Source organism: Suncus etruscus, chromosome 1, assembly GCF_024139225.1.
Source record: "Suncus etruscus isolate mSunEtr1 chromosome 1, mSunEtr1.pri.cur, whole genome shotgun sequence".
NCBI classification, from domain to species: domain Eukaryota; kingdom Metazoa; phylum Chordata; class Mammalia; order Eulipotyphla; family Soricidae; genus Suncus; species Suncus etruscus.
Window position 1 is genome coordinate 1,302,840 of NC_064848.1, and position 17,421 is coordinate 1,320,260.

The 17,421-nt window shown below is 46.8% G+C and overlaps 1 protein-coding gene across 1 annotated transcript; it reads right to left on the reverse strand.

Annotated features, from left to right (window-relative positions):
- Positions 1–338: 338 nt before the first annotated feature.
- On the reverse strand, positions 339–16,789 carry CHRNA3 (cholinergic receptor nicotinic alpha 3 subunit). The gene is made up of 6 exons (XM_049778696.1): positions 16,699–16,789; positions 15,462–15,601; positions 15,307–15,351; positions 14,604–14,713; positions 8,895–9,909; positions 339–540 (listed from the first exon to the last, which is right to left on the reverse strand). Exons 1-6 carry the CDS (start codon positions 16,760–16,762, stop codon positions 412–414), a joined length of 1,503 nt encoding a protein of 500 aa, XP_049634653.1. The 5' UTR covers positions 16,763–16,789; the 3' UTR covers positions 339–411.
- Between the last annotated feature and the right edge of the window lie 632 nt (positions 16,790–17,421).

Consider the following 17,421-nt stretch of genomic DNA (forward strand, 5'->3'; position numbering starts at 1 on the left):
GATACTATGCTGATAGGTGCAGTGGCAAATAAAAACTGAAACTAACACTAAGACTATTGTAACTCACAGGGCCTTGATTAAAATCGAAGCATGTTAACAAATAAGAAGTAAATTTTATGTTCAGTGCACTTCACACAGAAACATTAAGTTAAAAAGAAAAAGTCCAGGGCTGAAGAGATAGCATGGAGGTAAGGCATTTGCCTTTCATGCAGAAGGTCATTGGTTTGAATGGGGGCATCCCATATGGTCCCCCGTGCCTGCCAGGAGCAATTTCTGAGCCTGGAGCCAGGAGTAACCCCTGAGCACTGCCGGGTGTGACCCAAAAACCACACAAAAAAAAAAAAAAAAAAGAAAAAGTCCTCCCTGCTATATACACACATACACACAGTCGTGAAATGTAGAATTCAATACTTAGGCATCATCCCTGATCATTAAGGGCTGCAGAAACAATCCAGCTGTCCCTAAAATACACACCAGGATGAAGACCCACAGGAAAATACGATCAATCACCATGGCAACATACTTCCAATCATCTTGAATCTGAAAGACAAAAGCAAGAATTGTGAAAGAGGAGAAGTTTAAACGCAAAGGTAAAGGCAATGTACACTCCTTCAGTGTTGAGTGTTTAATTGTGTTGTAGTAGAACATTGTGACTTCAACATGCAGGATACCTGGACAGTTTTTTTTTTTTTTTTTGAAATCACAACCAGGCATGCTTAGGGCTTACTTCTGGCTTTCCACACTTACTGCACTCAGGAATCACTTCTGGTGGTGCTCGGGGTCCATATGGGATGAAGGGATCAAATTAAGGTTGGTTTCATAAAAGGCAAGCACCTTACTATCACTCCAGCCCCCAAACTTTGTTTTCTAGCTGATGTATTCCAAGGAAATCTAGTCATATTTCTGTTTCTGTAATAGAGAAATAGAATATAGAATGTGGGGGCTGGAGCGATATCACAGCAGTAGGGCATTTGCCTTGCACGTAGCTGGCTTAGGACTGACCCTGGCGTCCCATATTGCCCCCTGAGCCAGGAGTGATTTCTGAGTACATAGCCAGGAGTAACCCCTGAGCATCATTGGGTGTGGTCCAACCCCATCCCAAAAAAGAATATAGAATGTGTCATGTTAAATCTGTAGAATATGTCATGTTAAATCTGTTCCCAATGAGAAATTTCTGAACCTATATATGGCCTATACTTTCTAAAAATTGAATTCCAAAGAAAGAGAGATTGAGAGAGTTGAGAGAAGCAAATCATCTGCCCTAGAGACACGTGGTGCTGGAGGTATGGGAGGGAAAAGGGAGACTTTGGTGACGGGAAGGGTGTACTCGTGAAGGATGGTGTATATTGTATGACTGAAACCCAACAATGAATAATTTTGTAACCATGGTGCTTAAATAAAGCAATTAAAAAAATAAAACCAGATCCCTGACTGGAGATCCTCTTTGGGAGAATTTTTGGTTATTGAAGAGTTAATACAACCCAACATAATTACCATTGTCTCCAAGTACTCATTCTTGTCCAATTTTAGATAATAATTTCCTTTTTAACATGTCTTCTATAATATTTTTCTCCTACTGTCCCATTCATAATGACAAACTAATCAGGTATCATCCCTAAATTACAGGCCAAAGTGTCACAGAATACTTTATATTATAGGCCAGGTTGAAAATAAAAAATAATTGACAATAGAGTAAGATGGAAGAAAGAATAAGACTAATTGTATATAATATGGTTTCAACTTAAGCTCAGAATAGGAAATACAATGATATGTTAATTACACTCTTAGACAACTCAGAAAGCAAGGAAACTATAATTGAATTGAGGAAGAGAGAACCTATGAATCAACTCATTTGAAGAAATAATCACATCACAAAGAGGCAGCATGTGATTTAGTAATTTAATTAAGTGCATTGAAATGGGACTGGGCGACCAGGATTTTATTTCCCTATTATGAATTTGAGTAAACGCATATCTTGGTAACACTAGGACATCAGAGGTAAAACTAAAATTCTAATGACATATTAGCCACAAAGTACTTTATTTGAATTCCTATGATTATGGTTTATAAGTACTTCAGCCATACAATAGATGTGTGATTCCTTCCCACTCCCCACCAATTGAAACTCTGGGCTGTAGGAAGCAAAGGGCTTGCAAGCAGAGAATTGGAAACAGGCTTGGATTTTAATACTAGCTCTGTTCTGCTCTTGTCATGAAAATGACCACGTTGAACCTTAATTTATTCCCTCAGCTGGATGTAGTGATAAGAAGAAACCTTAACTCAAAGAGCCATTGTGAGTTGAAAAGCCATTGCCTGCAGAATCCATACTGAAGAACATCTCTAGTATTAATTTTGTTGATCAGGTTTGGGAACTAGACCCAGCAATTTATTGAGGACAACTTATTTGGAGACTACACCAAGACTTATCCTAGTGTGGATAAGATTGGGGTACATAAGGCCTGGAGAGTGAGAAATAGAGAAAATCTAGACAGGGAGGAGAGAATTAAATGAGCACCAGCCAGGAATAGCCACTAAAAGAAAACAGGCTGCAAGCAGGGGCCTGTGGACCAGATTTCTGCTGCTTTGAGAAAAAAAGAAGTCCTCCCCTCCCACCATGAACCCCATTCCTTGTTGAGCAGAAATGAGCAGCACTGGCCAGAGATGAACCATCTATGTACCACTGCTCCGCTACCCAATCCTCACCTTTCCTTAAGTGACATTTTTGTTTGTTCTGATTCGCATCTGGTGGTGCTCTGGGCTTCCTCCTGGCTCTGTGCTCAGGACCACTTTTGACAGTTCAGGGTAACACATGGTATCAGGGATGGTATCTGGGTGGACCAGTTGCAAGGTACTAGCTCTCCAGCCCTAGTCACAATTTTAAATTACCTTTTTATTGGGGTATCATAGTTTATAATTCTACTGAAGTCATTGTTGTAAAGCTCCCCCTCCCCCCTTTTTTTTGGTTATTGTTTTTGGGGCACACCTGGCAGTGCTCGGGGTTTATTCCTGGCTCTGCACTCAGGAATCACTCCTGGCAGTTCTTGGAGGACCATATGAAATCAGGGATTGAGCTGGCTGTGTGGAAGGCAAGTGCCGCCCCTCTGTACTATTGCACTGGCTCTTTTTTTCTTTAATGTCTGTCTCTATACCGAAGGTCTTTGGATGATGCCTAGATAGCAGTTTTTGGAGCAAATGTCATGTTTACTGTACGAATAATACAAAGGCCAGACTGTACACTTGGATCTCATTCTTTAGTTAATTATTGCTACTGTCAAATGATTTAATAGAGGGTGCTGAAAAGAGATAAAGTAATATGCATGATACCCCTTCAGTAACAATATTGAAAACCACGGTGTCTAAAAAAAAATGAGAGAGAGAGAAGTGAGAGAGAGAAGTCTCGGGCCCGGAGAGATAGCCTTGCAAGCAGCTGATCCAGGACCAAAGGTGGTTGTTCGAATCCCTGTGTCCCATATGGTCCCCCGTGCCTGCTAGGAGCTATTTCTGAGCAGACAGCCAGGAGTAACCCCTGAGCAACGTCGGGTGTGGCCCAAAAACCAAAAAGAAAAAAAAAGAGAGAGAGAAGTCTCTAGAGATGTCTGCTCTAGAGATGCGGGGGGGGGGGGGTGCGGGGAGAGATGAGGGACAGGGGGAAGGAAACTGGGGATACTGGTGGCAGGAAATGTGAAGAGTGTTGTACATTATATGACTGAAATTCAATCATGAACAACTTTGTAACTAAAAAATAAACAACTGTAATTGCTGTGTTTAAATAAAGTAAAAATAAATAAATAAAATTAAAATCAAGAGTCTAAAGCAGTTTTATGACAGTTTTTAAGGGTCAGACACCTTTTCCACTCATCACTTACTTAAGGTCCAACAGTTGCTTCATCTTTAAAAATGATATGTTTTTGAGGGAAGGCATCTTTCACGCAGCCTCCTGGGGGTCTGGCGGTCCCCCCCCATGATACCAACCCGGCCTGAATTTAAGACTTGAGCTCAGCTATGCTGAAAGCCACTAGGCTCCCACCTGAGTAGACCCTGCAGAAGGGACAGAGCATATGGCGCTGGGGGTGGAACTTGGGGTCTTGCACACGTAAGGCCCCCTCCCATAACCCCAGTGCCACTTCCCCAGCCTGCTCCCAACAAATCAAAGACAGGACTGACTCTTTGGCTAAATTATAAGCAGCAACAGGGGTTATGCTTTATGATAGTTACAAGACACACTCAGAGCTGCGGGGACAGTGAGGGGAAGATCAGCTGTTTCTTCTCCAGTCTTATATGCACTCACAGAGGAACCAAAGAGGCACCATACTGCTCCATCAACATTAATTACTTCCAGCACATCAGGAGCTGACATTAGCTGGTAATTAGCTCTGTGCTAATTATCAAGTTAAGGCAAAGCCAATTAATTCCACAGCAGATCTTCTTATGGAATTACTGAGCTCGAGTCTGGTAACCCTGGGGGTAAGTAAACAGAAGGTTGGGGAGCCCCCAGAAGTGGGGGTCAAATTCACCTATTCTCAGCACTCGACATTAGTTCTCACATCAGTGTGGGGAGGAAACCACTCACCCAATTTGAAGACTGGGTGAGCAAATTTAAACAAGACAACTTGAAAGATATTTATATGACCAATAGACACATGAAAAAAGAGCCTTAATCATAACAGCCTAGGACAATGTTCATTAAAATAGCAAAGATCTTCCTCTTCACACGTTCTGGCAAGGATGCAAAACCACTGGAACTTCGAAACATTGGTGTGAATGACAATTGAGTCAAACACTTTGGAAATTTCACAGTATCCATTAAAGTTAAAAATACCTCTCTCTGGGGCTGGGAAGGTGGCGGTCGAGGTAAGGTGTCTGCCTTGCAAGCGCTAGCGTAGGACGGACCGCGGTTCGATCCCCCAGCGTCCCATATGGTCCCCCCAAGCCAGGGGCGATTTCTGAGCGCCTAGCCAGGAGTAACCCCTGAGCGTCAAACGGGTGTGGCCCAAAAACCAAAAACCAAAAACCAAAAAACCTCTCTCTGGGTCGGAGAGATAGCACAGTGGTAGGGCGTTTGCCTTGCACGCAGCTGATCCAGGATGGACGGTGGTGGTTTGAATCCCAGCATCCAATATGGTCCCCCGAGTCTGCCAGGAGCGATTTCTGAGCACAGAGCCAGGAGTAACCCCTGAGTGCTGCCGGGTGTGATCCAAAAACCAAAAAAAAAAAAAAAAAAAAAAAAAAACAAACAAAAAAAACCAACACACAAAACCCAACTCACCACCGCCCCCAAACCAAATCTCTCTCAGGACCAGAGCTATAGTACAGTGAATAGGGTTCATGCCTTGCACAAGGCTGACCAGGATTGGATCTTTGCCACCCCATATAGTCCCCTGAGCCCACCAGGAGTGATCTCTGAGTACAGAGCCAGGAGTAAGTCCTGAGTATAGCCAAAGCAAAGAACAGATGACATTAAAAAGGGGGTCTTCATACAGTCTCTGTTTTGGTATCATGTTTCTGTATTAAAGATCCCGGAATCTGCATATCCTACATAGAAGTCAGGATGTGGAGCGTCCTCTCGTTTCACCTCACCATTAAAGGGCAATGCAGGAAGTTTGTTGGCACTACAGACAATGTCTTGGATTGGACGATCTAACTTGCCTGGAGCCTAGAGTTGGTCTTATGCCAGGAAACTTCAGGGGTCGGGTCTCTTTGTATTTAGGCCAAGGTTATTTCTTTCCATGCCTCTCATATTTTGGTGGGCCTATGCAAACAACAATTGCCACTCTAACACCATTTTTACTGTGTTCCTTTTACTCTAATCCTTAAAAAAAACACTTAAAATTTGAGGTTAACTTAAGCTAATATGCATGTACAGGGAAATGTAAAAGATACTATGCCTCTAATGTTTAAGGAGCTACGTAAGTTTTATGGCTTTAGATTGCCTTGTGTGCTGTTAAGAAATATTATGTGTTACAATCTGAGGACTTGAGGGACAAAGTAATTGTACATGGATTCTATTTTGTTTGTCTTAATGTTCTTTGGCTGAAAGTTCAAAGTTAAGATATCAGCAAGGGGACTTCTTCTGAGAATTATGTTATGGGTGATTGTCCTTCCACTGTAACTTTACTTTGTCCTCTTTCTTTGCATCTTTGTTCTCATAATTAAAAATAAAAATTTTTAAAAATTAAATAAAATTGAACTATTAAAAAAAAGGGGGTCTTCCCCCTTGATATCAGACCTGAACCCATAAGGTACATAGAGAAAAACACAGGCAGAACTCTCCATAACATAGAAGCTGAAGGCATCTTCAAGGATGAAATATTACTGACTAAGCAAGTGGAAGTGAAGATAAATAAATGGGACTACATTAAACTAAGAACCTTCTCTACCTCAAAGGAAATGAAGACAAGGGTACAAAGACTACCCATGGAATGGAAGAGATTATTTATTCAATACCAATCTGATAAGGGATTAATATCTAAAATATAATATAAGACACTGGTAGAGATGAATAAAAAAAAGCATTCAGCCCCACCAAAAAATAGGAGGAAGCAATAAACAAAAACTTCCTCAAAGAAGAAATACAAATGGCCAAAATGCACAAGAAAAAAGCCATTAGGGAGATGCAAATCAAAACAAATGATATATCATCTCATACCACAGAGACTGGCACTTGTCAAAACACAAAAACCAAGCACAAGCAGTGCTGGTGTGGATGTGGGGACTCGCAATCATTGCTGGTGGGAATGTAGACTCGTAGGAATGTGCAGCCTTTGGGGAAAGCACTATGGACTTTACTCAGAAGATTAGGAAGGGAGCTTCCATTCAACCCAGCATTGTTTTTGGACCCCTGGGGATATGCCCTCGAGATCCAAAAACAGTGCAGAAAAGGCATCTGCACTCATGTTCATTGCAGCACTACTCACAATCTGGAAACAACCCAAATGCTTGAGAATAGATGAGTGAGTAAAGAAACGAGTTCAAAGATGGAGCTTATCATGTTGAGTGAAATGAGTCAGAGGGAGAGGGACAGAAAGAATGATCACAATAGTGGGTTATCTAAAAAAATAAAGCAAACAAGTATGAGAATAATATCTAAAGACAATAGGAACCAAGGCCAGGAGGACTGGCCTATGGTAGAAAGCTTGTCACAATACTGGGAAAAATGCAGAGAAGATACCATTATGACAGTAGTGGCAAGAGTGGTCAGAGATGATTAATCTTGGGGCTGGAGCAATAGCACACACACAGGAGGGCATTTGCCTGTGTGCACCCGATCCGGGACAGACCTGCGTTCAATTTCCAGCATCCCATATGGTCCCCTGAGCCTGCCAGGAGCAATTTCTGAGTGCAGAGCCAGGAGTAACCCATGAGTACCGCCATGTGTGATGCAAAAACAAACAAAAATTTATTACTCTGGACATTAATAGGTGCTGAGTAGGAGATAAAGTGATATTCATGATACCCCTACAGTAATAGTATTGCAGACCACAATGTCTAAAAGGGAAAGGGGGAAATAAGGAGAGAAAAAAAAAGTGCCATAGTGGCAGGCTCAGAATGGAGGAGATGGGAGGAAAACTGGGGACATCAGTGGTGGGAAATGAGCATTCCATGAAGGGACGTTGTTGGAACACTGGATGACTGACATGCGATCATAAATAACGTTGTAAGTGTATCTTACAGTAATTCATTTTTAATAATGGAGGTCTTCCCAGATCAGAGGGGGCTATCATCTGGGTGGAGACAGGAAGGATCTTTACATGGTCACGGCTATAAGATGTAACAACTCAGTGGACTGTACCCAGAAGAAGTACTTTGTACTGTACAATACTCCTGAAAGTGGGGAATACAATTAGAAAGTAAAAACCGCCATGCGGGTTCATTGGTGGTGGTGTTGGTGGAGTATAGTAACTTCGAACACCAAAATCTATCACCAGGTTACCTAAACTACAATACACTCTAGCAAATACATTATCATCAAAAATTCTAAGAAAAGGGCCGGAGAGATAGCATGGAGGTAAGGCATTTGCCTTGCATGCAGAAGGTCGATGATTCGAATCCCGGCATCCCATATAGTCCCCTGAGCCTGCCAGGAGCGATTTCTGAGCGTAGAGCCAGGAGGAACCCCTGAGCATTGCTGGGTGTGACCCCCCCAACCCCCCAAAACAAACAAAATATATAAAAATTCTAAAAAAGGAAAAAATTTAATTGTAGGTTCAGGGACAGGAGAGAGAGTTCAACAGGCTGGGCACATGCTTTGCATACAAGAGGCCTGGGTTCCATCCCTAGCAGTGCTTGGTCCTCTGAGCACTAGAGTAGCCCTCAGCACTAAGCCAGTAGTATCAAATAACTGGCAGGCATGATCCAGAAACCATTAATAAAGATAAACAATAAGTTAGTAAATAAAAATAAATAACAAAAAATTGTATATAATTAAAACCCAACTACAGGGGCTGGAGAGATAGCATGGCGGTAAGGCATTTGCCTTTCATGTGGAAGGCCATTGGTTTGAGTCCCGGCATCCCATATGGTCCCCTGAGCCTGCCAGGAGCGATTTCTGAGCATAGAGCCAGGAGTAACCCCTGAGCACTGCCGGGTGTGACCCAAACCCCCCCCCCCAAAAAAAAACCCAACTACAAACATGCTTTAATCATAGTGCTTAAATAAAGATATTTTAAAAAAGAAATAAAAATAATTAACAAGGAGATACAGTGGATCAATACTGATGCGGAGATGATCCAGTCTCATGCCTTTTCCTGTCACTGTGCCAGCCCTCACTCCCTCTCTTCCACCATGGATGTTCTGAAGGCCCCGCTGCACTCAGAAGCTCTACACTCCCACCTTAGAGGCAACGCAAGGAGCCAATGTTTGCAGAAAGACCTACCTAGGCCGCAGCGTTTCCTTACCTCTTTGGCTTCGTTTTGTGCTTTCATGTTTTCGGCAATATAACGGACACTTTGGATGGCCTCTCTGATCTCCGGTGACAGGGCAGAGAGGGACATCACGGCCTCCAGGGACTCGGAACTGGAGCTCCTGGTCAGGTTGGCGTTGAAATTGGAGACTTTGAGCTTGCGCCTTCGGCACGAGCCGCAGGGTCCATCCTGGCACAGGAAACCCTCCTGGCAGCCTTTGGTCTCCCGTGGGCGAAAGCAGTTCAGGTTCGAGAGCTCAGCGCCGTGCAGGGCTTTGGGCTGCCGAGCCAGGGGGTCCTCACTGCTGGCCGGTCTGGTCATGAACATGACCCTGGGAAGCACGTCCAGGAAGATGGCCTTGACCCAGGCGGGCATGGTGTGCGTGGTGGGGGTGCGGTAGTGCACGTTGAGCACAAACACGGTGATGACGATGGACAAGGTGACGAAGATCATGGTGAACAGGAGGTACTCGCCGATCAGGGGGATGACCAGGGAGGTGGACGGGATGGTCTCGGTGATGACGAGCAGGAACACGGTGAGGGAGAGCAGCACCGAGATGCACAGGGTCACCTTCTCGCCGCAGTCGGACGGCAGGTAGAAGACCAGCACCGTGAGGAAAGAGATAAGCAGGCAGGGGATGATGAGGTTGATGGTGTAGAACAGCGGCAGGCGACGGATGTAGAGCGAGTAGGTGATGTCGGGGTAAATCTCCTCGCAGCAGTTGTACTTGATGTCGTGCTTGTAGCCTGGTGCTTTGATGACTGCCCACTCGCCGCTCTCCCAGTAGTCCTTGAGGTTCATGGAGGAGCCGATCAGCACCAGGTCGATCTTGGCCTTGTCGTAGGACCAGGACCCGAATTTCATGGTGCAGTTTTGGTAATCGAATGGGAAGTAGGTCACATCGATTTTGCAGGAACTCTTGAAGATGGCAGGGGGCATCCAAGTCACTTCCCCTGTGTACTTGAGTAAAGCTTTGGTCTTGTCGTCCACCTGGAAGTCTCCGACGACACTGGGAAGACAAAGAGAGGGCGTGATGGCCTCTGGTCTTCAGAGCAGAGCCACTGAGTCCAGCTGCTCATGTGACAATGTCTGAAATGAGGGACAGGGGAGTCAGTCTCATGAAAGGGACCCAATCTGTTGCCACCCTGCTCCTCTCCCCAACAGATCACCTTGCCACCACATGGTTCATTCCACAATGCCTGACTCTCCACCTACACGTCAGCGTCCTCTTTAAAAACAAACTGATGTGGGAAAAGGAGGCCTCAATGGGCTGAGCACATGCTTGCATGTAGGAGATACAGGCTCAATTCTTGCTGCTGCACAGACCCCAGAGCATATAAAATATGGCTCCCAAATACCCAACAAAAATCAATGAAATCGGGCCCGGAGAGATAGCACAGCGGCGTTTGCCTTGCAAGCAGCCGATCCAGGACCAAAGGTGGTGGGTTCGAATCCCGGTGTCCCACAGGGTCCCCCGTGCCTGCCAGGAGCTATTTCTGAGCAGACAGCCAGGAGGAACCCCTGAGCACTGCAGGGTGTGGCCCAAAAACCAAAAACCAAAAAAAAAAAAAATCAATGAAATCAACAAACATTGTCTTCTTGGAGGCAGGGTTGCTTTTTGTTGTTTTTTGTGGTGGTGGTGGTGATGGTGCCCCACACCTGGAAGTGCTCAGGGCTTACTTATGGCTCTATACTCAGGGATCAATCCCAGGTTGACCACATGAAAGGCAAGTGCCTTCTTTACTCACTTTATTATCTTTCTGTCCCCTAGAAACTATTTTCATCAGAACACACAACCGTGCCCGATTGAGATCTATGGTCAACAGCTGTGTTTCAGACTAAAAAGCAGAGCCAAAACTATTTATTGTCAAGCACTTTCCAGAAAAAAAAAAAAAACAAAACAGAAAGAAAGAAAGATTGCCAGCCCTCACACTCTTCCATGTCCCAGCATTTTACAGAAGATAATAGGGTTGACCTGTTCAGGGGCCACAGAGAGTAGGGTGCTGTGAGGCAGAAGGGAAACTGAGGACACTAGTATTGGGAAATGTGCACTGGTGAAGGGATGGGTGTTGGAACATGGTGTGAATGAAACTCAATCATCAACAACAACTTTGTAATTCACAGCGATTTAACTTTTAAAAATGGGGTGGGTGGGGTGGGGGAAACAGTTATAGTCCAGGAAGTTAAATAAAGAACTGAGGGGAGAAAACCATTTCTGACAAAAAACTAAACTAAAAGCACCAGAACAGACATCACAGAAAGCACAGTGATGAAATTAAAAGCCAGAAGGTAACATTTCTAAAAAAAAGAAATTCATCTGAGAAGAAGGAATATGGACAGAATACAGGTAAAGAAGTTCCAGTAAGTGCCAAAAGGAACTGGGGAGAAAAATCAAAACAAAGGAGTTGAACAAATCTTTAAAAGCTGTAATTAGAAAAATAATAAAATCTTGTCTCTGGGACCAGAGCTATATATAGGGCATTTGCCTTGCAAGTGGCTGACCTCAGGTTCAATTCCTGGCATCCTGTATGGTCCCCTGAATACCACCAGGAGTGATCCCTGAGTGCAGAGCCAGGAGTAACCCTCTGTACTACTGAAAACAAAAATGACAGAGAGAGAGAGAGAGAGAGAGAGAGAGAGAGAGAGAGAGAGAGAGAGAGAGAGAGAGAGAGAGAGAGAGAGAGAGAGAGAGAGAGAGAGACTTTTCTGTAATACAGGAAGATGCTGTACAGGGTAAAATAACTAAACTGTAAAGTCAAAGGCAAAAAATATCTTTTGCTGGCCCCAGAACAAAGAATGATCCTCTCTGACATTCTGGCATGGATGCCTGCATGTGCCACCCTAGACTAGCACACACTTATTACCTTACCCACAAAGAAAATCAGCTTAGTATCACATTTTGTCGGCAACACTTCTCCACCAGAACACAGTGGGTGAGAAGAGTCAAGACGGTCACAGATGAGCAGCAAAATTTAAGAACTGGGCTTAGAATCTAAGCTGGGCTTTCCATGGCAGTAAGATGTAGTGGTCAGGGGTACCTAGATGAGGGGTGTGAGGGATTTGAGACAGTGGTGGAGAAAAATAGACACTCTAGTAGGGGGTGCAGTCTTGGAATGTTGTCTTCATGACATCCTGTTATTGACAATTTTGTAAATTTATAAATTACAGTGATTAAAAAAATTTATTTTAAAGATTGTCCTGGATGGAGACAAAGAGCCAAGCAAATATCCAGCTCAGAAACCTAAATTTAAAGGAGCTACAGGCATTAGAAACTTATGAATACCTATGCCAGGTCATATCTATGAGCCATTTCTGAGGATTCCACTAGAGAATAAACTTCCAAAAACAAAAATGTCACAGGAGAAACTTTGGCAGGAGGTCAAGGGTGTTTCTGGTGTGTTGAAATCAAGAGGACCCTCCACTGAGGTCCAATCCTTAGAAACAGAATCTTTGAACTAGGGCAGAGAAGCAGAAAGATTTTCTCTAAAGGCACTTTCGGGCTGTATTCCAAGGAGATTCCTTATGCTATCTGCACCTCTCTACATCCAATTTGGAGCATTTGCCGTGTCTCTCAGCCTTGTTAAAAAATCACACATCCAGAAGCACTCCAGCTGTTCGCCTAAGACTGCCAGCAAGAGAACAGCTAGAAAATTCCAATCAGGAGATGAAAATGTTGACTCAAGCTCTTTATTCAAAATGTCTCACCAGCCTGCCCAGCTTTATAAGGGGCTCTGGACCAGTGACAGCTCCCCTTCTGCAAACCAATGCAGTTCAACCTCTGTTCCAGTTCCTCAGAGATTATTTTACACATAGAAATTGCCTGAGGGGCTGGAGAAATAGTACAGGGTATAAGGTCTTTTTCTTGCATGAAGAGTTTGATTTCCAGCATCCCATATGTCCCCAAAACACCACCAGGACTAATTCCTGAGTGTAGAGCCAGGAGTAACTCCTGAGCGTTGCCAAGTGTGGCTCAAAAAAATTACATGAAATTTGGTGTTGGAGAGATAGTACAGCGGCAGGGTGCTTGCTTGTATGTGGCATACATAGGTTCAATCTCTTGCATCCCATATGGTCCCCTGATCTCTCTGAGGAGTGATCTCTGAGTGCAGAACCAGTAATAAGCCCGACCACTGCCAGATGTGGCCCTCAAAACAAAAAGAAATTGCATGAAAAATATTTATAAATGTTATGTTTCCCTTGGAAAATAGCAAATAAGATTCAGACTGTCATGGAAGTGGTAAAGAGGCCCCTTATTTTTGCCAGTGACAAAAAGAAGAGTTAGCCAAAACCAGCTTTTTTAATCCTCTTAGGACATCAAAACCTAAACTCAGAATACTTCAAAAAATATTTTTAATTTTGCTTTACATGCTTAATCCTAGTTTTGAACTCAACGATCACTCCTGGCAGGCTCAGGGGACCACATAAGTGCCCTACCCACTGTACTATCTTTCCAGCTCCTAAACTCAGAGTACTTTTTCTACAGAATTCAATACAAAACAGTAGATTGGGCTTTCTGAGGAGTGAAATTGTATTCCTAAAACACAGAGAGTCATAGAAACCTATATTATCTCAATAAAAATAATCAGATTAAAAATTATATATTGGTTCCGGTGAGGTGGCACTAGAGGTAAGGTGTCTGCCTTGCAAGCCAAGAAAGGACTGTTGTTCGATCCCCTGGCGTCCCGATCCCCTGGTGTCCCATATGGTTCCCCCAAGCCAGGGGCAATTTCTGAGCACTTAGCCAGGAGTAACCCCTGAGCATCAAACGGGTGTGGCCCCCCCAAACAAAACCAAAAAAAATTATATATTAAGTATTTTGGCTGTGAAAATAAAAGACAAAAACATTGTAACATAGAGAGAAGAAACACAGGGGCAAAAATGAAACCTTTCAGCACTCAGAGGACATGCTAGTTGACATCACAAAGGGCCGATTAATGGCTGTGATATAGTGGCAGACTAATTGCTTTGTTTGGGCATGTGCCTCTATGAGGCCCTGGCTTGATTTCTGGTAATGCTTGATTCTCCAGCACTGCTAGGACTCCTGAGCACTAACCTAGGAGTAGTCCCTAACCATTACCGGGTGTGGCTCCATAACAAAATAATCAAAAAGTTTCTTGCCCCCACTATAATGCATTGACATTTTTGTTGCCTAATAAAGTAGCTTGAATGTGGAGAGTGTTGCTTCCTGAAGGCTGAGGAAAGAGACGGGTCTTGGAGGTGCTGTAAGAGCAGGATGCCATTGTTGGGGGCAGTACACTCTGGGGAACACAGGGGAGCACAAGCATAGGGTCAGCAGGTACACAGGCGAAGGAGATGCTCAGAGGCTGAGTACATGCTTTGTATGTGAGAGCACTGGTTTTGATTCCGCCAGTCCAAACGGAATGCAGGTACCCTGGGCACACAAGGGTACAGGGAAGCAGTGTCCCAGGCCCAATTCAATAGGGACTGCTTTGTGGGTTTCCAGATGTCAGGCCTGCGTTACAGAAGTGTGCTTGCAGGGCAAAAACCCTCTCCCCCTTCCTTCAGCACCTGCCTGTTCTCTTGAAAGCTGCTCCTCCCTGGGGTGTGGAAAACCCCTGGAAGAAGGGGGCTGTCTGCATGGTGCATACCTCTGTCCCTAGCCCCTGTAAAGAGCCCTTTGTCAAAAGTCAGGAAAACCCTATTCTTTACATCACTAGCTGGGGGCCAGGTTTAGCACCTTACTTATTGTACAGCACGATGTCCGGCTTCCAGATCTTCTGTGCAGGGACGCGCATGAACTCTGCCCCGTCATAGTCAGAGGGGTTCCACTTCAGTTTGTAGTCATTCCAGATCTGTAGGCAGCGAAGGGCTGGGCTGTACTGCTGCTACTACTCACTTGGGAGACTCCCACCCCCTTGCCCGGCCCTGAGCCTCCTGGGGCTGCAGGCCGAGACCACCCTGCCGCACCCCACCCAGTTACTCCGGTGGGTGGTGCCCATGGGAGTGATGGACAGGAAGGAGGCATCGTCTAGTAAGAACTACTAGTCTTTTCTCATGTTGCCTCCAGTGCCAGGTCCAGGTTGGAGCCTTCAGCTCTTCACACCCCTGAAATGGGTTTTCAGAAGCCTTTTCAGACAAGGTCCTTGCCATCACCTCCAGGTCTAATGGGTTGGCCTTTGAAGGGCTCTAGGGAAGGAGCCAGGGAGGGGCTCATTGGGCCCAAGAGATGTTCAGAGCAGAAACCACGAGCTTTGAGCCTGAGCACCATAACTCTCGCCCAGACAAGAGCTGTGACCAGAGGAGCCAGAGCTACGAATGCCCCCAATCCCTCCCATGCAACCCCCCAAAGAAGAGCTCCCAAGCCTTGGGAGAATTCTGCTCGATTCACACTAACAAATAAGACATGACCACCAGGGGGCGGCAGTGTCCAGGCCTGGTCACTTACTTGCTTGAGCCACAGGTTGGTCTCAATGATCTGGTTGACTTCATCCTAGAGAGATTCAAGTTGACTGTGAGTGGCAACAACAAGACTGGGCTTGGGAAAGGCACCTCCAGAAGCCCCCGTACCCCATGGCCATGGCTGGCGGCTCCGGGACTTACCACCTTCACCAGCTGAGACATGGACACCTCAAACTGGATGATGACTGGGTCGGACACATTGGCCACTGGCCGGATGATCTCGTTGTAGTCTTCAAACAGCTTCTCAAACAGGCGGTGCTCCGCGTCGGAGGCGCTGGCCACTGAGGACAGAGACCCGTCAGACTCAGCTGTCTGAGTCTGCCTAAGTCCCTCACTCCCCTCCAGGGTTGAGGGGCCTCTGTGGCGACCCAGACTCCCAGATCTGCCGGCCCCCCGTGTTACAGACTGAGATGCAGGCCCTGAGAGTCCACTGGGCCTCTCACGTTTGGTGGGAAGTTCCAAGGTCCAAAGCCTGGGTCCTGGTTTGGAAAGATCTCATAGGTCCCAGATAATTATTGTGTGAGCGCTGGCTCACGGCTGAGAGCATTTAGGGCTGGTACTTGGGAAGACCCTCTCTGTGTTGACGATGAAGAGATAGATGACTGGGGCGGGGGGGGGGGGAAGCAGGCTACCCAGGGCAGATGGTCTGCCTTCTTGCCTGCTGGGGGTGCACCGCGGGTCTCCCTCATACTGCCCTACTTCCTGCCCAAGATCCTGTCAAGGCCTGACCACTGACCCGCTTAGAAAACACGTTTTGCCCACGTGGGTCAGTGACCTCAGAGTGTGGTCCTGGTTCCTGCTGGTTCTGGGACAGCGGCAGCCTTCACACCCTGAGCCCAGCGCCTGGCCTCTGGAAGTCTCTTTATTCCTGAACCACACCTGGGGCATCTTAGGCAGCTGTTTCCTACTTAACGGATCTGGGGACAGTCTGGGAGAGGAGAGGAGGAGACTTGGCGCAGCTCCATCTGGTTTCTTTCTCCAGAGACCGAAATGGCCCCTTGCCGGCTCCCTCCTAGAGTTCTTCTGGCTTCCTGGGGTCCCTTGTGGCTCCGCGGAGACGCGCTCCAGATGCGCTCGGCTCGGCCCTCGCCAGGGGTCTGCGAGCCCTGCGCCCTCCCCGCCGCGCCCCTTCTCCCGACGGTGTTTGGGTCGCGCCTTTAACAGCCTATGGTGCTGTGGCCTCAGTTTCCCCACCTGCTCCTAAGCAGGGAGGCGGTAGGCAGTCCTACCCTCCCGGACTCCGCTCCCGTCCCCAGCGCGCCGGTTGGAGCTGTCCAGGCGCGCGCCCTAAAAGCCGGCAGGGCGAAAGTCGGGGCACCCGGCCTCCCGCAGCCCCTCCCGGCTCCCCGCGTCTCCAGCCCGGCCCGTTCCCCGGTACCCGGCGGCAGCAGCAGCAGCAGTAGCAGCAGCAGGTGCGGCGGCGCCCGGAGCGCGGTGGGCATCGCGGCGCGCGCTCGGAGGCGGCAGGGCCGGGGTTGCGGGGTTCGGGGGCCGGAGCAGAGAGCGGGGCACAGGCTGGTGCGGCGGCAGCAGCGGCGGCGAAGACGGACGAGCTTCTCCCGGCTTCTAGAGCCGCCGCCCACCGGGGTGTGGCTAGCCGCGGGGCTCGGCCTTCTGGTGCCCGCCGGTGCCAGCGATCGGAGTGCCCGCCCGCCCCGGTCCGCGCCTGGGCAAGCCCGCGGGAACGGGCGCTGGTTCTGGCACAGCTGCGGGAGGGGACGGAACCCCCAGCCCGCTCCCCAGAACAAGAAACTTTCGGCTTTCGAGGCTATTAGGCGATTGGTGGGGGTGAGACAAGACAGAAGATCCTCAAGGCTGGGGAAAGGGGGCGCAGAGAATCGAGATCCGTGGAGACCCCTGCGTACTTTATAAGCTGCGCCTTCGTACCCAGGGGCCACTGTGCCCTGTCCACTCTCCTCCACAGTTCCCATCGGGTGAATCTGTAAAAAAACAAACAAAAACAAACAAACAAAAAAAAAACAACAAAACGAACCGATGGGAAATAAAACCCCTTTCAGAAGTGAACCCACCAGCCCGAGTCCCTTTTGTTCAGGACTCAGCTGTACTGAAATTTAAGGAGAGGGCAGGCACCTAGAGCAGA